Source organism: Nyctibius grandis, chromosome 31 (genome assembly GCF_013368605.1).
Source record: "Nyctibius grandis isolate bNycGra1 chromosome 31, bNycGra1.pri, whole genome shotgun sequence".
Taxonomy (NCBI): Eukaryota; Metazoa; Chordata; class Aves; order Nyctibiiformes; family Nyctibiidae; genus Nyctibius; species Nyctibius grandis.
Genome location: NC_090688.1, coordinates 4,678,624 through 4,698,745, shown reverse-complemented (window position 1 = coordinate 4,698,745; position 20,122 = coordinate 4,678,624). Strand labels below are relative to the sequence as shown.

General features: G+C 68.3%; 3 protein-coding genes and 1 long non-coding RNA gene across 4 annotated transcripts; 1 reads left to right on the top strand and 3 right to left on the bottom strand.

Annotated features, from left to right (window-relative positions):
* The first annotated feature begins 479 nt into the window (after positions 1–479).
* GTPBP3 (GTP binding protein 3, mitochondrial) lies at positions 480–3,328 on the top strand. The gene is given in 10 exon segments (XM_068420635.1): positions 480–559; positions 1,045–1,280; positions 1,482–1,568; positions 1,655–1,857; positions 1,971–2,043; positions 2,129–2,272; positions 2,410–2,575; positions 2,673–2,817; positions 2,819–2,952; positions 3,030–3,328. Coding segments are annotated over 10 exon segments (1,458 nt in total). The 5' UTR covers positions 480–521; the 3' UTR covers positions 3,262–3,328.
* A 1,113-nt stretch (positions 3,329–4,441) lies between these two features.
* PLVAP (plasmalemma vesicle associated protein) lies at positions 4,442–7,693 on the bottom strand. The gene is made up of 6 exons (XM_068420734.1): positions 7,234–7,693; positions 6,826–6,916; positions 5,887–6,476; positions 4,998–5,121; positions 4,794–4,872; positions 4,442–4,719 (listed from the first exon to the last, which is right to left on the bottom strand). The coding sequence occupies exons 1-6, from the start codon at positions 7,609–7,611 to the stop codon at positions 4,713–4,715; spliced, it is 1,269 nt and encodes a 422-aa protein (XP_068276835.1). The 5' UTR covers positions 7,612–7,693; the 3' UTR covers positions 4,442–4,712.
* Positions 7,694–10,026: 2,333 nt separating this feature from the next.
* On the bottom strand, positions 10,027–11,857 carry LOC137675007 (uncharacterized). Its single transcript, XR_011049879.1, has 4 exons — positions 11,454–11,857; positions 11,090–11,222; positions 10,771–10,851; positions 10,027–10,587 (listed from the first exon to the last, which is right to left on the bottom strand). It is a non-coding gene; the product is annotated as an uncharacterized lncRNA (long non-coding RNA).
* A 1,296-nt stretch (positions 11,858–13,153) lies between these two features.
* Positions 13,154–14,742, bottom strand: LOC137674987 (bone marrow stromal antigen 2-like). The gene is made up of 4 exons (XM_068420820.1): positions 14,411–14,742; positions 14,217–14,280; positions 13,518–13,587; positions 13,154–13,445 (listed from the first exon to the last, which is right to left on the bottom strand). The coding sequence occupies exons 1-4, from the start codon at positions 14,657–14,659 to the stop codon at positions 13,307–13,309; spliced, it is 522 nt and encodes a 173-aa protein (XP_068276921.1). The 5' UTR covers positions 14,660–14,742; the 3' UTR covers positions 13,154–13,306.
* Between the last annotated feature and the right edge of the window lie 5,380 nt (positions 14,743–20,122).

The following is a 20,122-nucleotide window of genomic DNA, read 5'->3' as shown; positions in this document are numbered from 1 at the left end:
AGCTGTGTCGGGGCCTGGGGGTCCCCAGCACACGAACCCCTCCCAGGGTGAGCAGGGGGGCCCCGAAAAGCCCAAGCGCTCCTGGACAGCCTGGGTGGGAGCGGGGGGCAAGGGACCCCCTACCCGGAGGGACGGGGACACCAGTGGGTGCAGAAGGGGACGGTGGGGCAGGGACCGGGCAGGGGTGGGCTCTGCCATGGGGGGACGCGGGTGCTGCCCCCCCGCTCCGGACACGGGGACCCCCCAGCTCAGAGCCCTGCGGTGCTGGGACCCCCGGGGGGACACGGGCGGCGACCCCCGGGCAGCGCCGCGCCCCGCGCCGGGCGGAAGCGATCGGCTCCTTGCCAGCCTCAGGCGGCGCGGCGCCACGCCTGGGCGGGTGACCAATCAGCAATAGGGACGGGGTATAAAGCCCGCCTCTCTGAGGCGTACTCACCAATCCTCGCGAGTGGTGGGCGGGGCGACGCGCCTGCGCTGAGGCCGCCGCGGGGTGCGGGCAGGCGGCGTGTGCCCGGCGGCTCATGGCGCTGCGGAGGGTCCTGAGCGCGGCGGGACGGAGGTGGGGGCACAGGGGGTGGGGGTTCCCCGGGGTGGGGGCACCCTGGGGTGGGGGGGGGACTCCGGGGAGGGGGCGCACGGGAGCGGGTGGGCCTGGGGGTGGAGGTCACTGGTGTAGCGGGGGTGCGTGGGGAGGGGGCGCACCTAGAGGTGGGGGTGCACCCTCATGGAGGGGGTGCATGGGGGGGGTGCACCCTGGTGCCTTTGGGGGTGCGTGGGGTGGGGATGCACCCGAAAGCGAGTGGGGAGGGGGCTGCAGGGGGAGAGGGGTGCACCCCTGGCGTTGGGGGGGGGGGATATGGGGGTGGTCAGCACCCCAGGGCCCAGTGGGTGCCCCCTTGGGTCTGTGGGGTGCATGGGGAGGCGTCCCAGGGGGTGAATGGGGGATGGTGCATCCCTGCACCCACTCTGCCCCATCTGGGGGTGTGGAGAGGGGACCCCCCCCCAAGCCTGGACCCCCTCTCTGGGCTGCCCGCCCCGTCGCAGGTGTGCGCAGCGCCTGTGCTCCGCGGCCTGGGGGGACACCATCTTCGCCGTCTCCTCGGGACACGGGCGCTGCGGGGTGGCCGTCATCCGCACCAGCGGGCCGGGCAGCCGCGGGGCCCTGCAGAGCCTCACCGGGCCCCCCGAGCTGCCCCCACCCCGCGTCCTGGCCCTGCGGCGCATCCGCGACCCCGCCACCGCCGAGCCCCTGGACCGCGGCCTCGTCGTCTGGTTCGCAGGTGGAGTTGGCATCGGGTCTCGGTGCCCGGTGAGGGGGTCTCGGTGCCCGGTGAGGGGTCTCAGTGCTCAGTGGGGGGGTTCTCGGTGCCCGGGGGTCGGAGGCGTGTGTGCTGCCATGGGAGGGGAAGGGATGGGGTGTGCCGGGTCCGGCCGCGGTGGGTTCAGCCGGTGCCCGTCCAAGCCGTGCCCCGGCTCTGCAGGACCCCGGAGCTTCACCGGGGAGGACTGCGCCGAGCTGCACGTGCACGGCGGGCCGGCCGTGGTGAGCGGGGTGCTGCGGGCGCTGGGTGAGGCTCCCCCCATCCCTTGGGTGCTGCCAGGGGCGTGCCCCCAGCTTGGGGAGTGTGAGGGGGGCTCACCCCGGGGCTGGCAGGGTGCTTGCCCGGGCTACGTCCCGCCGAGCCCGGGGAGTTCACGCGCCGAGCCTTCCGCCGCGGGAAGCTGGACCTGACGGCGGCCGAGGGGCTGGGGGACCTGATCCGCGCCGAGACGGAGGCGCAGCGGCGGCAGGCGCTGCGGCAGATGGAGGGCGAGCTGGGCCGCCTCTACCAGCGCTGGAGCGAGACCCTCACCCAGGTCAGGCTGGTGGGGAGGGGGCTTGGGGCCGGCCTTTACGTTCCCCCCCCGGTACATGGTGGCTTGGGGACGTGGGGCCGGGCTGTCCCCGCTGACCCCTCGCCGTCCCCCAGGCTCTCGCCCACCTCGAAGCCTACATCGACTTCAGCGAGGATGACAACGTGGAGGAAGAAGTCTTGTCCCGAGGTGAGGCTGGCAGGGCAGCGGGGGGGCCAGGACGCCTCGTCCCAGCTGTCCCCCACCCCAACGTCCCCCTGCTCTGTCCCCGCAGTGGATGCCACCGTGCAGGCGCTGGAGCGGGAGATCGGTGCCCACCTGCGGGACGGGCGCCGCGGGGAGCTGCTCCGCGGGGGGGTCCGCGCCGTCATCGCCGGCCCCCCCAACGTGGGCAAGAGCAGCCTGCTCAACCTGCTGTGTGAGTGGGGCGCGGGGGGCTGCGCACAGCCTGGGCCACGGTCCCCCTGCCTGGGGACAGCAGCCACCGTCCCGATGCCACAAGGGCCAGGGGGTCCCTGCAATCATCCCCTGTGTTGTGTCCTCACCCCCCCCCAGGCCAGCGTCCGGCAGCCATCGTGTCGCCGGTGGCGGGGACGACGCGGGACGTGGTGGAGGTGGCCCTGAACGTCGGCGGTTACCCCCTGGTGCTGAGCGACACGGCCGGGCTCCGCGATGCCACTGACCCCGTCGAGCAGGAGGGGGTCAGCCGGGCGCGGGAGCGGTGAGGCTGGGCTGGGGGGGGGGGGGTACCCCCACCGCAGGGGCTGGGAGGTGACAGGATGTGGCCCCTCGCCCTACCCTGCCACCCCCCACCCCAGGCTGCGGCAGGCAGACCTGGTGCTGGCTGTGCTGGATGCCACGGCGGTGCCCACCGAGCCAGCGGGGCTGGGGGCTGCCCTGGGGTCCCTGCTGCCCCCCACCGCCACCCCCTGCATCCTGGTTCTCAACAAGGCCGACCTGCTGTGGGGGGGGCGGGGGGGCCCTGCGTGACGCCTGCGTCCGGGGGGGTCCCCAGCCCCCCACTGCCCTCCTCTCCTGCAAGACGGGCGAGGGGCTCGACCACCTCCTGGAGCTGCTGGCGCAGCGGCTGGCGCGGCTGTGAGTGCGGGGGGCACAGGGTGGGGACACACCGGCTCGGGGAGGGGGTGCTCCAGGCTGGTTTGCCCCCCCCCCAGGTGCGGAGACCCCCTGTCCGGCTCGCCCAGCCTGACGCAGAGCCGGCACAGCCTCCACCTGGGCGACTGCGCGGCGGCGCTGGCCCGGTACGGCCCCGAGCGCCGGCGGGACCTGGGGCTGGCGGCCGAGCGGCTGCGCCTGGCGCGGCGGCACCTGGGCCGCATCACCGGCCACGTGGGCGCCGATGACGTCCTCGACATCATCTTCAGGGACTTCTGCGTTGGCAAGTGAGGGGGGGTGTGAGTGGGGGGTCCCCTGGCCGCGGCGGAGCTCTGGGCTCCGTGCGGGTATTAAACCGTGGTGCCTTGGGCGGCTCTGGCGTCCTTGCCCCTCCCTGGTCCCCGGTGTCCCCGTGCCGGGCTGCGGGGTTTTCCTGGCCGGTGGGAGCGTGTCCCGAGCCCCGGCACGCAAACAGCCGCCAGGAGAGGCCCCGTTTCCTGGCCGGGCGACAAACAAGGAGCCGGGGCGGCTGGAAGGGAAAAGCCACCCCAGGCTTCCCCCGTGCTGCGCCATGGCGTGGGGGACACAGGGCTTGGCATCCCCCTGGGGTCCATCCCGACCCCCCAAGTGCACCCCCAGGGACACAGCGTGGGGGTCTTGCCCCCCCCCCAGCGCACAGCCCCAGCCCAGGGAGCCATGGGCACCCCCCAGCTCTTGCACCCATGTGGCAGCTTTGGGCTCTTCACCCCCAAAGGTGGGGGGGTCCCTGGGGACCCCCTGCTGTCCCACCCCCCAGCCAGGGCTCCCAGGCTCCGGCACCGCCTGGTGCTGTGGGATTATTTATAGTGGAGCTCCAGGAACTCCTCTGGCAGCGAGTAGGTCCCCTCGGTACCCCAGTTGGGGGGAGCCCCTCCGTCACCCCCATCCCACCGTGGCCCTTCCCTGGGGTTGGGCAGGGATGGGGGGACCCGGTGACGTCCCCATCCTTGGGCAGCGGAGGGTGGTGGGAGCACGTGGCTGTGTGTATCCTGGAGGGATGCGGCTTGGGGGACCCAAAGGGGACCAAAAGGGGACCTGGGGGACCCAAATGGGATTGGGGGTGCTGGCTGGGGCTGGGGCCAGGCCGTGCTGGGGACATGGCGTGCTGGCAGGGGCTGGCGTGCGGGCGGGCAGGAAAGGCTCTTTCAACAGGAAGGAGCTGGAAGCGGGGCCGTAAATCAGCGAGTGGCAGCAGACAATTCATCCCGGCGCTCGCCGCATCCTGCGCCCCGGCCCCACGCCCCGGCGTGCCCAGGGGGCTCGCTGGCAGGAGGGGGTGGCCAGGGCTCGGCGGCCAAAGGCTTCCCACTCGCTGGGGCTGGTTTTCCTGGTGGGGGGTGATTGCAGCCCCCCAAAGGGGCAGGTGGAGCCAGGACGGGATGTTCCCACTCCCCGTCCCAGCCATGGCCTCTGCACCCCCCCCAGGCATCCAGGCACACGTGCAGCGAGCTGTGTCAGTGCTCGGCTGTATTTACAGCTGCCAAGCATGGGGGTACATGCGTGGGGGGAGGCGAGTGTGCGGGGGGCTTGGGGAAGGGGACAGGAGGGGGGTCCTGGCCCCAGCCCCCCCGCAGGGTGAGGGGAGGATGGCGGAGGTGCTGGCTGCTCGCTCCTGGTTGGGGTTTGCCGTCCGTGCCGCGGGAAGCACCTCCTGGGCTCGGCCTCGAGCCCCTCGCTGCCGTTTGCCGTGCGCCACTCAGCCCTTAGCCGCTGCGGAGAGGGCAGGATCAGGCCCCCAGCCCCCTCTGCCCCCACCCCCCAGCCCAGCGGGGTCCCCCCCTCACCTGGGGTTCTTCAGGGAGGACGTGTACTGCTCCATGATCTTCTGCACCGACCGCTGGATCTCCTCCGCGTTGATTTTGCCTGGTGGGATGGAGCAGCGGGGCCTGAGCAGGGCTGGGTGCTGGTGTGGGGGGACGAAGGGTGGCCCCCAGCGTGATTGGGGTGGGGGGGCTGGTCCCACAGCACTGCCCTGCCCCAGGACTCACCCATATTCCCAAAGATGCCCTGGTTCCTCAGAGCATCCGCGTAGGAGCCGGTGCCGGCGAAGGGTCCTGGCCGCCCGCTGCCCCCCGGCAAGCGCGAGCCCGTCGTGTCGAAGAAGGCGTCCATCTGCGGGGGGGGGGTCAGCGCTGGCACCATGGCACGGCATGGCATGGCACGGCCCCTCCAGGCAAAGGGGGCCCGAGGGTGCCCCCAGCACCACGCAGGAGGGTGTTTGCGAAAGGAGGATGGAAGTGGGAAGGAAAACGCGTGTGCCAAGGTGTGTTTGGAGAAGTTCAGGTGCAAAAGAGGGATGGGCGTGTGGAATTGTGTGTGCAAAGGGCAGGTGTGTGTGCAGAATGGCACGGGCAGAAATAAAACATGGGTAAAATTGCATGTGCAAAAGCAAGCTGTGTGTTCCTGGCCTTCAGAGAATCACAGAATCACTGAGGTTGGAAGAGCCCTCTGGGCCCATTGAGTCCAACCATTGCCCTGACACCACCATGGCAACTAGACCAGGGCACTAAGTGCCATGTCCAGTCTTTTCTTAAACACCTCCAGAGATGGTGACTCCACCACCTCCCTGGGCAGCCCCTTCCAATGGCTAATGACCCTTGCTGAGAAGAAATGCTTCCTCATGTCCAACCTGAACCTCCCCTGGCGAAGCTTGAGGCTGTGTCCTCTTGTCCTAGCGCTAGGACCCCGCTCCAACCTCCCTTCAGGTAGTTGTAGACTGCACTAAGGTCACCTCTGAGCCTCCTCTTCTCCAGCCTAAACACCCCCAGCTCCCTCAGCCGTTCCTCAGAGGTCAGACCCTCCAGACCCTTCACCAGCTTGGTCGCCCTCCTCCAGACTCGCTGCCCGGCGCCGTCCCCATGCCTGCAGCCCCCTCACCTTGGAGCCCATGCAGATGTTGAGCTGCTCCTTGAAGTACCCAGCCTGCGCCGCAGCTTTGCTCTTCTCCTCCAGCTCCTTCCCGAGCTGCTCCTTCTCCGCCACCAGCTTCTTCCTCTCCTCCTGGCCGCCCTTGACCTGTTTCTCCACGTCCTGCAGCCTCTTCTCCAACTCCTGCTTCTCCCCGGAGCAGTTGGTTCGACACTGGAGCAGGTTCATGGCGCAGACGCTTTTCCCCACGTACTTGGTCTCACGCTCCTGCTGCCAGAGGAAGAGCCCCTCGGTGCGCTGCGTCAGCCAGCTGAGCTGCTCGTGCACCGCGCCGCAGCTGTAGGGCTTGAGCATCTCCTTGATGCGCTGGAAGGAGTAGCTGATGTCGGTCCTCAGCGAGCTGCACTCGTGCTTCAGCAGCTCCAGGTTGGTTTTGGTGGAGTCGTAGATGGTCCTGGTGGTGAGCAGCTCCCGCCGGCAGCTCTCCTGCTCCTCCGTGGCTTTGCTCAGCGTGGCGCCCGCCTTGCGGCACGTGTCCTCCAGCTCCTTCTTGGCCAGGGCCGTCTGGTCCAGCTGGCTCCGCAGCAGCGCCTTCTCGGCTGCGTGGGGAGGGGAGGGGGTGTGGGGTTCTCCCCTCCCCAAATCCCACCCAGCATCTCGGGGTGACACCCCTGCCTGGCCCACGGAGGGGGCAGACCCCGTGCAAGGGCTGGGGTGGGTTCCCGAGCGGTGCAGTGGGTCCCCAGGGGGCTGGGAGGGGAGGGGGTGTGGGGTTGGGGTGCGGGGTTCCCTCCTCCCCAAATCCCACCCAGCATCTCGGGGTGACACCCCTGCCTGGCCCATGGAGGGGGCAGACCCCCTGCAAGGGTTCCTGAGGGGTGCAGAGGGTCCCCAGGGGGCTGGGAGGGGGGTGCCCAGGGTGGGGGGCAGCTGGGGGGGGTCCCTTACCGCTGCAGCTGGCGTTGATGAGGCTGATGGTCATGTGGCACTCGTCCAGCTTCGTCTTCTGGTAGAAGATGATCTTCATCATCTCCTGCAGCTGAGGTGGGGGAGGAAGAGGAGGGGGGGTCAGAGCATCCCACAAGGACCCCCCCAGCATCTCCTCGCTCCCCCCTGGGCGGTGGTGAGAGCGCTGGGGGCTGGCGAGGATGAGGAGGAGGAGGAGGGCTGTGAGGTGGGAACCCCCTCAGCAGGATGCCGAGGCTGAGACCCCCACCCAGGGCTACGGGGGGGGCACATTGGCATCACCAGTGGGCTCTGCCCCCCCCACACCCTCTCATCCCCCCCTGCGGGGCTGAAGGTCCCGGCTCCTCGCAGCACCCATGGGTGGGTGGCTGCCTGGGGAGGGGGGCTCACCCTGGGGATGGAGCTGGGGGTCTGGGTGCTGTTGCACTTATCCAGGTCCCGTTGCACCTTCTGGGCGAGGACCTGCAGCCCTTGCTTCTCCTTGAGGGTGGCGTTGAGGGTGCGCGTGAGGTTCATGTTCCTCCCGCTGAGGGTGATGATCTTGTTGTAGCGATCCTGGAGCTGCTCCTCGAGCAGCCGGAGGTGCGTGTCGGTGCCCGCCTGCGCGTTGCCGTACACCATGAACAGCACCAGCCCCAGGATGATGAGGAACTGGATGAGGGAAGTGAAGAGGAAGATGTACTTCACGTAAAACCCGCAATCCCGCTTGGGCATCGCCTCCTTGGCCTCCAGACCGAACTTGGCCATGGCGTAGCTGCCCTTCTCCATGGCGCCGGGGGCTCTGCGCGCCCCAGCCCCGGGCAGCCCCTTTGAGCGGGGCCGCGCCGGGGCGGAGCTGCCTCCCACCACCCTGTTTATGTTGCTGGCTTTAATATTTCCTTCTGCTGGGCTCCTTCCTGCCGCGCCGGATGCCTCCGACCCGCCGGGTTATCACGACGCAGCTTCTGTTTGCAGCACAACTATTGTTCCTGGTTGCTAACAGACGGGGGGGTGAAGCGTGGGACCCCGCTGCCCCCGTCCCTGCTCCCCCGGGGCTGGCTGTCACCCCAAAAGAGCCCCTGGCACAGCGGGGACTGGGGGACGCGTCCCCAGGGGCAGGCAGGGTGGGATGTGGCCGCTGGTGGTGGTGGAGGGGGATCCCACCACCCGCACCGGGCACCACGGGGTTGGTCCTGGTGCCGCGTCCTCGTGGTGGGATGGTGGCACGGGAGTCACCGCCGGACCCCTCGCCGGGTCGAGGGCACGCAGGGACTGATGCTCCATGCCAGCGCCTGGCAGGGGAAGGATGTCTTGGAGTGGGCTGGGGTGGGTGATGTGGGGCCATGGGATGGTGCCACTGCTGGGAACCTGGTGGCTGCAGCGCCCGTGGGTGTTGTCACCCCGCAGAGCCACCATCCTGCTGTGGGACCTGGGGAGATGCTCGTGGTCCCTGTCCCCCATGGGGGACATCTGTGCCGCTGGAGGGGAGCAAGGGGCACATCCAGACCTCTGCGTGCCCAGCTGTGGGACCGCGGGGTCCCCAGGCTGCCGAGGAAGCCCTGGCTGAGCACGTGGAGCACGGGTGGCCCTGGCCCTGCGCGAGGACGGCCACCCATGCCAGCATCGCTGCCACGGCATCTCCCCCCAGCTGGGCAGGGGGGCACAGAGCTGTGGGTTTGCAGCCGTCCCACCCTAGGTCTGGGGTGAGGGGGGAGCCTGGGGGCGAGGGCTGCCTTGGGGACAGGCTGGGGACACGGAGGGGGCTCCTCAGGGCAGGGAAAAGGGGTCGCGTGGGGTGCGGGCAGCACCGTGGCAGGGACTTGAGGGAGGGGGGATGCCACTCGTCCCACCCTCAGCACTGGCGACCACAGATGGGGCATCTGGGCTGCAGGACCAGCACCCGAGTCTGCGCCGAGTCGGATGCTGTGGCCACCACAGCCATTGCCACCCTGTCCCCATGGCCCTGGGCTGCGGTGGAGGGGCCGGCGGTGCCCGGGACCCCCCCAGCTCTGCAGGATGCCCAGCCTGGGTTGGGGGGATGGCTGGGGGGGTGACCCCGAGCCACTCGCTGTTTCCTGCCTCTGGCTGAGCCACGGTCCTTGGGGACCGGGAAGCGCCTGCGGTGGCCGGGCTGGTGGCGGTCCCGGAGCCGTTCTCAGCTACTGCCGTTTCCTTCCTGAGCTGCAAATAACCGTGAGTCACCCCCGCCCCCCGCCGGGGACGCTCCCGGGACCCCGACCCCGGGACCCCCCCATGCCGGTGGCTCTGCTGGTGGGATGCTCCCCCCGGCAGCCCCCGCCGAGCGCCCACCGCAGCCCCCCGGGGTCACCGCGGATCCCCGGCCCCCCCCGGCGCTGCAGACCCTCCCTCTGCCCCATTTCCCAATTAACCTCCCGGCTATAATTAATCCTTCCCACGCCCAGGGCTGGCACGGTGGCGAGGTCGGGCCATGGGCATGGCTCTGCCTGTTCCCCTCCCCGTCCTCTGCGGGGCTGGGGTCTCCACTTTGGCACCACCAGATTTGGGTGCAGGAATGGGGCTGGTCCCCCCCCTCCATGGGCTCCACAGCCCGGGGACCCCCGACGTGAGGGGGGGGTCACCCCACAGAGGTACTTTCCCCTGGGAAGGCTCCTGCCAGGAGGTGGGGGACAGCAGGGGGCACGGGGGCGATGCCCCCCCGGGGAGGGCGGCAGGGGGGTCCGGATGCCCGCGTGCCCTCTGCACAGGATGCCGCGGCGGCGACGGCAGGAAAATCTGTGACTTTCCTGGAAACCTTCTTCAAAGCCCCTCAGAGATGCTGGGAAGCGACTGCAAAACAGCAGCAGCTGCTGGTCCCCGGCCCCCCCACCCCGTCCTGCCTCAGCCCCGCGGCCCTGGCTGGGCTCCCTGGGGTGCCCGTGGGGTCCTGCCCTGGCACCGCGATGGCACAGCCTGGTTAAAGCCCTGGGGGGTGTGTGGTGCCTAAGGGGCGCTGGGGGGGATGGCTGGGACTGGGGGGGCGATGGCTGGGATTGGGGGGGACGGCTGGGATTGGGGGGGATGGATGGGATTGAGGGGACAAGGGGACAGCCAGGCTGACAGCATGGGGAGGTGTCCTGGTGAGCAGAGCAGCCTTTATTGCCCAAACCCTGTCCCAGTCCTCCCAGTTGCTGGAGCTCACTGGGAACGCAGCATTAAGCCCCTGATGCAGGAAGAGGTGGTGAAGGAGCATCTCGGAGTGGCCGAGGGGGAACCGACCCCGAGGTGAGCTGAAACTGCCCCAAAGATGAACGTCCCACCCCGCCAGTGCTGCTGTCCTGCTGCGGTGATGGCATCGGGACATGGCATTGGGATACGTGGTGGCATCATGACGGGCAGCAGGATGGGGACATGCAGTGGCATCAGGACACACGTGGGATCAGGACACATGTGAGATCAGGACACGCGGTGGCACCAGGACACACATGGGATTAGGACACGCAGTGGCATCAGGACACATGTGGGATCAGGACATGTGGTGGCACCAAGACACACATGGGATCAGGACATGCGGTGGCACCAGGACACGCAGTGGCACCAGGACACATGGTGGCATCAGGACGCACAGTGGGATCAGGACACGCGGTGGCACCAGGACACGCGGTCACCACCAGCATCGTTCACCTGGATGTGCTGGCTCTGCTCGGGCCAAGCTGCTGCTGGGCCCAGTGCTAACGGGTGCTGTGGGACTGGGAATGCTGGGGGGTCCGGAGGGGGTCGGGGGAGGCTGCGGGGCTTCAGCCCTTCCTGCAAGAGAGAGGAGGGCAGGGGGTGAGTCCCCACATGGCCCCCGGCTCCTGCTCCCCTGGGGACACCAGTGATGATGGCACATGCCCATGAGCGCCCAGGCTGGCTGCCCCGGTGAAGCCCCCTCCCCACACCCATGCCTGTGGCATCCCCCCCTCCCCAGGGAGCACCCACAGATAGTACCGGGACGGGAGGCACCTGCGCCCGCTCGCTCGGTCCCTCGTCCACCGCCGCAGCGTGTCCACCTCGGCCGCGTAGCCCTGGCTGTGGGGAGAGCGGGGCTGCGTGAGGGGGGGTCCCTGCCCTGGGACGGGGGGTCGGAGGGTCCCCAGGGGGAGGCAGGGACGGATGGGGGACAGAGGGTCCCCAGGGGAAGGCAGGGACGGTCAGGGTGGGGGGGGGGGCTGGAGGGTTGGGGTCAGGCTGGGTGTGGGGCTGAAGGGGTGGATGCTGTGGGGTGCCCAGGCCACGGCGGGGAGGGGGGGGGGGACAGGGCCCTTACAGGGTGGCCTCGAGCTCTCTCTGCCGGGCCTCGCACCGCTCCCCCCGTGCCCGCAGCACCCGCCGCTGCTCCGCCGCCTCCTCCAGCCGCTGCCGCAGCCCCCGCGCCTGCTCCTCGCCCCGCGCCAGCTCCTCTGCGGGACCAAGGGGACAGCGGGGTCACCTGCCCACCCCAAACCCCGACACCCCAAACCCCGACACCCCAAACCCCAGCCCACCCTGCCAGGCACTGTCCCCACAGGGACTGCGGCTGGGGGACCCCCCCGATGGTGTCCTTGCACGGGGTGGCAGGGGACCTGCACCCCACGCCGCTGCTCCGGGGGGGGACAGGCGGAGGGACGCCGTGTCCCCCCCCCAGACCTCACCTTGCAGAGCCACCTTGGCCCGGGCCAGCTCAGCCCGCTCGCGCCGCAGGGCCAGCGCCTCGTCCCGCAGCGCCGTCACGTTGGCCTCCAGCCTGGCCTGGGGAGAGGGGACACGGCGGCGTGGGGACACGGGTAGACAGTGTCCTCCCGGCTCTCCGGAGAGCCCTGTGCCTCCTCGCCATCTCCCCCGTGTCCCCAGGCTGTCCCCATGCTCCTGGTGACCTTAGGTGCCCCCATCCTGTTTCTCGAAGGGGTGGGGACAGTGGTTTGGGGACAATCCCTCCTCCCTGGAGGGATGGCTGGTGCCGGTGAGGATGCTGGTGCACAGGGGTGTCACGGGAGCCCCAGGCCACTCGAGTGCCCTGCGGGTGGCATCCCCGGTGCCCAGGAGGGTCCAGGGCTCCCTGCTCGCCGGGTCCCCGAGGGGCTGCGCAGCCCAGCCCCGCTCCGAGCACTTTTCCAGCCTCCCCGGGCCATTGTTCGGCCGGATGAGCCCGGAGGGGCGGCGGGACTCGGCTCTTCCTCCGGGCTGTGGCCACGGCGCTGGGGCCAGGCCCTTTCCCAGACGAGGCCACAGCTAAAAATACCTGGGAGGGGAGAGATGGCAGCTCTGCCCCGGCTGCTGTGGGACGGGGTAATTACCCGTGTGCGGAGCCGCTGGGAATAGCCGCTGCCAGCCGGGCACGGGGACGGCAGGACCGGGGCTGTGCCGAGGGACCGGGACCAGCCGGGGCTCCAGGTGGCCACAGACCCCCGTGCCCCACCCCGGGGCTGCCTCTCCCCCTTCCCATCTCATCCTTCCACCCAGCCTTTGCTCCCCGGGGGTCACCTCTCTGCAGCCCCCTCCCCTCGGTGCCTCACCACGAGCCCCCTCCAACCCCCCCCAGGGACGAGGCATCACCCTGGTCGTGGCTATCCAGCCCCCCCCAAACCCCTCTTCTCCACCCCAGCATCCTGCAGGGCCAAGGACCCCCCCAGTCCCCACCAGCACCTACCGCCCGCTCCCGGCAGGACGCCAGGCTGGCGTTGAGCCTCTCACCGTGGCCACGGGCCTGGGCGAGCTCTCTCCGCAGAGCCTCCTCCGCCCTCGCGCCCGCCGCCGCCGCGCGCTGCAGCCGGGCCCGATCCCGCTCCAGCTCTGCCACGCGGGTGCCCAGCTCCCGGCTCTCGTTGGCCGCCCGCTCCCGGCAGCCCCGCAGCTTGCCCACCGCCTCCGAGCGCCACACCATCACCGCCACCGCCACCGTCACCGCCGCCACCAGCACCAGCAGCGCCGCGCACAGCCCCAGCACCTTCAGGGTGGCTTTGGGCACCGCGGGGTCCATGCCAGGGGGGGGACGTGGGACCGCTCCGGCGGCCGCTGCCCGGGATGTGCCAGCGTCCCTGGGCAGGGGCAGGGACAGGTCACTCCCTGCGTTGCCGTAATTGCCGCGTGTGGGTTTTTTCTCTCACCAAACGCCGCTTTGGGCTGCGGTTTCTCGCAGGTCACAGCCCGGAATAGATTTTGTTTGTGCTGGAGGTGGGAGGACGCTCTGTCCCTGCGCCCGGCCGGGGGACACGGCTGCGGGGACAAGCAGGGGTGCAGGTGGGGTCTGGGGGGATGCTGAGGCTGTAGGTGGGGTCTGCAGCTCCCCTTTGTCCCCGCCGTGCCGCAGGGTCGGGGCTTTGGGTCCCCAAGAGCTGCTGGAGCAACAAAACGCTGGAGTTTCATGAGGTTTTTATTGGAAATTGGGTAAAAAAAAATGACCTAACCGTGGAGTTAACTCCCCTAACCCCCAACCCCCCCGGGCGGGATGGGGACGGTCCCTCCTCACCAGGGAATCCGGGGGACTCGCGTTCCTGCTGCTTCAGGCTCACAGGAGGAGCATCGCGGGGAGGAGAAGGACCAGGAGGCCGAGGGACGTGGCCACCAGCCCGTTCCCACCCGAGTCCTGGCTCCTCATGTCCTGGAGCTGCTGCCGCAGGCGCTGGTTCTGCAGCTGGAGCTCGTCCCTTGGGGGGGGACAGGGAGGGTTGGTGACAGGGCACAGGGCTGGGGGCGGCGAGGGGGAGCGTGGGGCTCACCGGCTGCTCCGCAGGTCCTGCAGCTGCTCCTGCCGCTGGGCCACCTCTGCCTTGAGCGCCCTGTTGTCCTCTGAGAGGGGGTGACAGCAGGGGGGGGGTCCGGGTGTCCCGGGGGACGGGGATCAGGGTGGCCGAGGGGAGTGGGACCAGGGTGTCGCAGGGGATGGGTGTCAGGGTGACATAGGGGACAGGGATCAGGATGAGAGGGGACAGGGATCAGGGTGTCCCAGGGGATGTAGATGGGGGTGACCAAGGGGATGGGGATCAGGGTGACCAAGGGGATCAGGGTGTCCCAGGGGACGGGGATCAGCATGGCCGAGGGGTTGGGGGTCAGGGTGACCAAGGGGATGGGGACCAGGGTGGTCCAGGGGACGGGGATCAGGGTGGTCCAGGGGACGGGGATCAGGATGACTGAGGGGGTCAGGGATCAAAGTGTTTCAGGGGATGAGGATCAAGGTGACCCAGGGAACAGGAATCAGGGTGTCTCCAGGAATGGGGATGAAGGTGACTCAGGGGATGGGGATTGGGGTGACCCAGGGGATGGGGATCGGGGTGACCCAGGGGATGGGGATCGGGGTGACCCAGGGGATGGGGATCAGGGTGTCTCAGGGGATGGGGATCAGGGTGACCCACGGGACAGGGATCAGGGTAGCCCAGGGGCTGTTGCCCATGCCCACACCCCCCCCGCCCAGGACTCACCTTGCAGCTGGGTTACCCGGGTGAGCTCCTGCTCCAGCTCCGAGACCTTCCCCTCCAGCGTGCCCTGGGCACAGGCAGAGGGAAGGGGCTGGAGCCTCCCTGGCCCCACCAAACGCAGCCCATTTGGGGCTGGGGGCTATGGGTTTCCCTGTGGGGTCCTAGCCCCCCCCCCCCAGCAGCACCCCAGCACCTACCAGCTGCTCCCTACAGCCGTCCCGCTGCCCGCGGGCTTCGGCGAGGGACCGGTTGGTGATGGCCAGCACCTTCTCCAGCTCCGCCAGCCCCGCCGCCGTGGACCCTGCGGCCGGCTGGCACAGCACGGTGGGGAGGACTACCGCCAGCACCACAGTGGCCACCCCGAGGGCTACAGCCACGGCCACGGCCACGTACGTCTTGGTAGCTCGCTTGCGCGGGGGCAGCTTGCAGGGGCTGCAGCCCTCCATCCCGCCTGCGCTGCCCCGTCGGGGCACACGCCGGGGGGGCTGCGGGGGAGAGCGGGGTTTGCTCCAACCCCGGGCAGTTTCGTTTCTACCAGAGTGGGACTTTCCAGGAAATCATGTGGTTCTCGAGCGCGGCGGCACCGGAGGGGTGCTGGGCTGGCGCTGGGCCCCTGCCTGCGCCAGGGTTGGTACGGGCAGATGCTGCGGGGGATCCCCCCAATTCCAGGGGGTCATCCCAGCCCTGTGCCCTAGGGAGTAGGGGGGCAGAGCTGGGGGGAGCTGCAGGGGCTGCCAGTGGGGCCACAGCCCACGGCAGGGGAGGGACAGGGTAGAGCATCCCCCAGGGTGAGGGGTAATGGGGTGGGGGGGCTGGAGGGGGTGCCTGGGCTATGGGGGAGTAGGGGTAGGGGGTATGGGTACTTGGGGTGTGGGGGATTAGGGGGATGGGGTACTCAGGTTATGGGGTGCCTGGGCTATGGGGGATTAGGGGTAGAGGGTACTCAGGGTATGGGGTACTGGGATGTGGTAAATTAGGGGTACAGGGTACTCAGAGTATGGGGTACTGGGGTATGGGGGACAGGGGTACAGGGTATTCAGAGTATGGGGTACCTGGGGTATGGGGGATTAGGGGTATGGGGTAATCAGGGTATGGGGTACCTGGGATGTGGTAAATTAGGGGTACAGGGTACTCGGGGTATGGGGTACCTGGGGTATGAGGGATTAGGGGTATGGGGTACTCAGGGTGTGGGGTACTTGGGTATGGGGGATTAGGACTATGGGGTACTGGGGGTATGGAGAATTAGGGGCACAGGGTACTTGGGCTATGGGGTGCCTGGGTGTGCTGGTTTTGACTGGGATAGAGTTAATTTCCCCCCAGTGATGGACTTCTGCAGTGGCCGGTGCCACCGTCAGACCGTGCCGGGGAGCTGAGACCCCCCAGCCCAGAGCCCTGGCACGGGCCACCGGTCCCCAGGGGTGCTCTGGCCGCGTCCTGGCACTCAGAGCCAGCGGCCACCGCCTCACCTTTCCTCCCCCAGCTCCAGGAATAGCCGGGCCACTCGGTATTTTTATTCTGCTGCTTCATGTGATATAAAAAGCGATGGCTGTGAAATGAAAAACACACAAAATATTTACCAAATTTCAAGTTTTTTGAGTCAGATTTTTCGACATCTGGAGAATGAAAAGGCTCTGGCAGATCCGGCGAGCTGTCAGCGTAAAGGCTTTAAATCCGTTGTTATTATTATTTATGGTCTGGAGCCTGAAGAGGAACGAAGGCCAAAGGGTTCAAAAATAGCTTGAAAACAAAAAAAGAGGAATGGATGTTTTTTCCAGAACCAGCTCACTTTGAACAGCGCGATATTGAGATGCGACTCTTAAAAAATATATCTAAAAAGCAACTGGGAGAGGAATGTGCATGGCCGAGGGCTGCCCCGGAGCGCGGCCATCCCCGTGGTGTCCCGGCGCGGGGTCACTTCGGACAGCGTTAGTGCTCCGGGCAGCCCCTCGCCCTTTTCCCACTGTTTTCCCCCAAATTCTGGCTTCCAACAGCCCCTTCCCCGGGAGCCACACAGCGACAGCCCCCGGTGCCCCCGCTCCGGGGGGGGAGTTGGGGTCCGTGTTCGAGGACCGTTTGTTTTGCTCCTCGGGCAGGTTGTGCGGAGGGAGCGCGGGGAGCGGAGCTGCTTGGCCAGACGACCTGGAATTCGGCAGCTGGATCCGGCCCTGCCATTGCGGCACAGGCGGGGAGCTGGCACCGCCCGTGTCCCCCCGCGGCCGGGCGACGGGGATGCTCCGGATGCCCGGGGATGCTGCGGTTTGAGATCCCCGGGGATGCTGCGGTTCGGGATCCCCGGGGATGCTCCGGTTTGGGGTCACCAGGGCTGCTCCAGATTGGAGTCCCCAGGGATGCTCCAGTTTGGGTTCCCTGGAAATGCTCTAGTTGGGTTCCCCAGAGATGCTCCAGACTGGGGTCCCCTGGGAGTGCTCCGGTTTGGGGTCCCTGGGAATGCTCTGGTTTGGGGTCCCTGGGATGCTCCAGATTGGGGTCTCCGGGGATGCTCTGGTTTGGGGTCCCTGGGATGCTCCAGATTGGGGTCTCCAGGGATGCTCTGGTTTGGGGTCCCCAGGGATGCTCCTGTTTGGGGTCCCCAGGAATGCTCCGGTTTGGGGTCCTCAGGGATGCCCTGTTTCAGGGTCTCCAGGTGTGCTCCAGTTTAGGGTCCCCAGGGATGCTCCAGTTTGGGGTCCCCAGGAATTCTCCAGTTTGTGGTCCCTGGGGATGCTCCGGTTTGGGGTCCCTGGGGATACTCCGGTTTGGGGTCCCCATGGATGCTCTGGTTTGGGGTCCCCAGGGATGCTCCAGTTCAGGGCAAAGGGTAGAGGAGACACCTCCGCACCCCCCGGGGCTGGAGTCCTGGGCAGGATGCGGCCCCTGCAGCAGCAGCAGCGCTGGGAGTGGAGCGAAGGAGCGAAGCCAGCGAGGAGGGGGCACGTGGGGGCACATTTTTGGGCTGCCGGGGGCTGGAGCAGCGATGCCCCATGCACCACTCAACCCTCACCCCTGAGGAGGTGGTGGGGCAGTGCGGCCCCCCCCCCCACCCCCAGCCCCTTGGGTTGCTGAGGAGGGTCCCGGGCGGGCGCCGCTGCTTTTCCCTTTCATCCCTTGCCTGTGCCTGTTCCCTTTCAGCCTGGGACGTGGGTTCCTCTCCTATTTTGAGCTGGTTTTTGGCTGGTTTCTTTTATTATTTTAATTTAGGCACTGTCATTATATTTTCCATTATTTAAAAGAAAAAAAAGAGAGAAAGAAAGAAAGCAAACGAGCAGCTTCCCAAGGCCCTTTCCAGCTCCGGGCTGCTGCTCAGAACAGCTTTTGTTCCCGGCCAGCACCGGGACGTGCTCGTGGGGCTCAGCACAGCCACAATCCTTCCCCAAAACTCAAGTCCCGATTTTCTGCTCCCCACAAGGCCAGCGGGGGTTTTGGGGGGATGCTGTTGGCCCAAAGGCGTGGGGAGACCGAGGGGACCCTTGCTCCAGCCCCAGCCTCCCATCACGGAGCTGAGCCAGGAGCCACGGGGCTGAGAAGGCCAAAAAAGGGTGGGTTTTGCCCCAAAGCCCTTGTGTTGCAGAAAACCCCTCTGGGTTCTCCATCCCGCAGCCTGTGGGTCCAGTATGGGGGTCTCTGTGGGGTCCCCACCCCAACCCCCTGGGTACCCCACTCTGGAGCTGCCGTGGGTCACGCGGAGTCGCGTGCTGGTGGTTTCTGCTGACGATTATGAGAATTAGAGACAAAAGCGTGGCAGCTGGCGGCCCTGGACACGCAGCCGGGATGAGCCGGGGCTGGACAGCGAGGCTCAGCACCGTGGCTCAGCACCGAGCGACTGGGGGGGCTGTTGGGACCCCGTGATGCTGGTGTGTCCAGTGCAGGGGGCATTCGGGGCTGGGGTCAGGACCACGGGGCTCCTTGTCCCCAGGGCTGGAGGGTGTGGGACCCTCGGGACAGGGTCTGTGGGTTCAGCTCCTGCGCGGAGGGTCCCACACCTGGGGGGGGGGGGAGCAGCAGCAGGAGGGTTTTGGCTGCAGCCCCCAGCCCAGCCCCTGACTCCGGGAGCGTTTCCAGCCCTCGGGAATGTGGGGCTGGGCTGGACACCCAGCACGGACCTCCCGCAGACCTGGCACGTCCCTGCATGTGCCCCCAGCCCCTTCTGGTGGCCCTGGGGTCGGGGGGAGCCCCTGGCCACCCCCTTGGCTCTCCCCTGCACCCACCAGCCCCCAGAGCCCGCAGAACCCCACGGCACGATGCTGGAGGTCCCGGCCGGTGCTGGGATGGGATCCGGTGGGATGGAGCAAGGCGCAGCGATGAGCACGAGGGGCTGCAAACGGGGGGGTCCCACCGGCTGCTTTGGGTCTTCTTTTTTCTTTTTCTCCCCATTTTTTCTCCCCGATGCCATAAATAGCAGCAGAGCTGCAGGAGCCGCTTCCATCTGCCCTGCCCGCGCGGCTGCCGCCGGCCAAGCCAGCCAGATGGTGGAAAACAATCCTGCCCACTGGCAATCCCTCTGGCACCCATCTCCCCGGACCCCCGGCACCCCAGACCCCCGGCACCCCAGACCCCCCGGCACCCCAGCACCCTGGCTCCCCAGCCCCACCGCACCCCAGCTCCCTGGACCCCCATCACCCTGGCACCCTGGCACCCTGGCTCCCTGAACACCCAGCACACCAGCACCCCAGCACCCCGGCACCCCAGCATCCTGGCTCCCTGGACCCCTGGCTCCCCAGACCCCCAGCACCCCAGGACCCCAGACCCCTGGCACCCCAGACCCCTGGCACCCTGACCCCCCGGCACCCCGGACCCCATCTCCCCAGACCCCCAGCACCCCATCTCCCCGGCCCCCGACGTTGCCACCACCAATGCCCATGGGCAAGCATCCATCGACCTTCCCCCATGGCGGGGGACGTGGGTCCCGGTGGGGCAGCCCCCAGATTTGGGGGGGTGGGAGCCCCCACGACGTGTTCCCGGCGTTCCAGGTGCCTCCTCCCGCGGCGTCGCCCACCCGACATGCCGGCGTCCGCCTGCGGTGGGTTCCCGTTCAGGCGGGATGGGGAGAGGAGCTGGGATTTGGCAGCTGGTTTGGCACACACACCCCCCCTCCCCGTCCCCCCCCCGGGTGCCCCGTGTCCCCTTTGATCTCGCGAGCGGCCGCATCCAGTAAAAGGCTGAAAAAATGCCGCGGTGCGGCCAGACCGCGGTGTAAAAGGGAAACGTTGTGCTGGGAACTGGTTTGGCCCCATAAACGCAGCTTGTTCCATTACAGCACCCGCTGGGAGGGAGGGAGGGGGTGCAAGGGGGGGGCACCTGCGAAACCCACCTGCTCCCGCGAGCCGGGGGGGACAGACGGACGTCAGACGGACGGACAGACCCGCTGCCCTTCGCCCTCGCCCACCCAGTGGGTGCCCAGCTCCTGTGCTGGGCACGTCCCTGTGCTGGGGGGGGGGATAATGGGTGTGGATGGGGGCCCCCCCCCATCTGCCACGTCCCCCGGCTGCGGGGAGCTGGCACCGTGCCCCCCGCGCCGCCGCCAGCCGCCTGAACCGGCCCCAAGGCAAACAGGAGCTGCCGGGACGGTGCTACCGTGTGGGGCGGGAGGCGATGGAGCCGTGGGGGGACACGTCCCTACGTGTGTGTCCCCCCCCCAGCTCGGGGCTGGGCCCCCCCGGAGAAGCCCAGCAGCCAGGCGGGTGTAGGCACAACCGTATATTTCGTAATAAATAAAGTACAGCTCCGCAGGGTCGCATCCTGCCATCGCCTCTCGCTCGCTGCCCCGGCCCCGGTGAGCCCCGGGAGCTGGGGGGGGGGACCCTGGGCTGGGGAGGGGGAGTAGGAAATGCCTTTTCTTTAGTTTTTTAGGTTTTTTTTCCTGGGATAAAGGTAGTTGGGGCAAAAGAGCCGGGCTGGTGGCAGCGGGATGG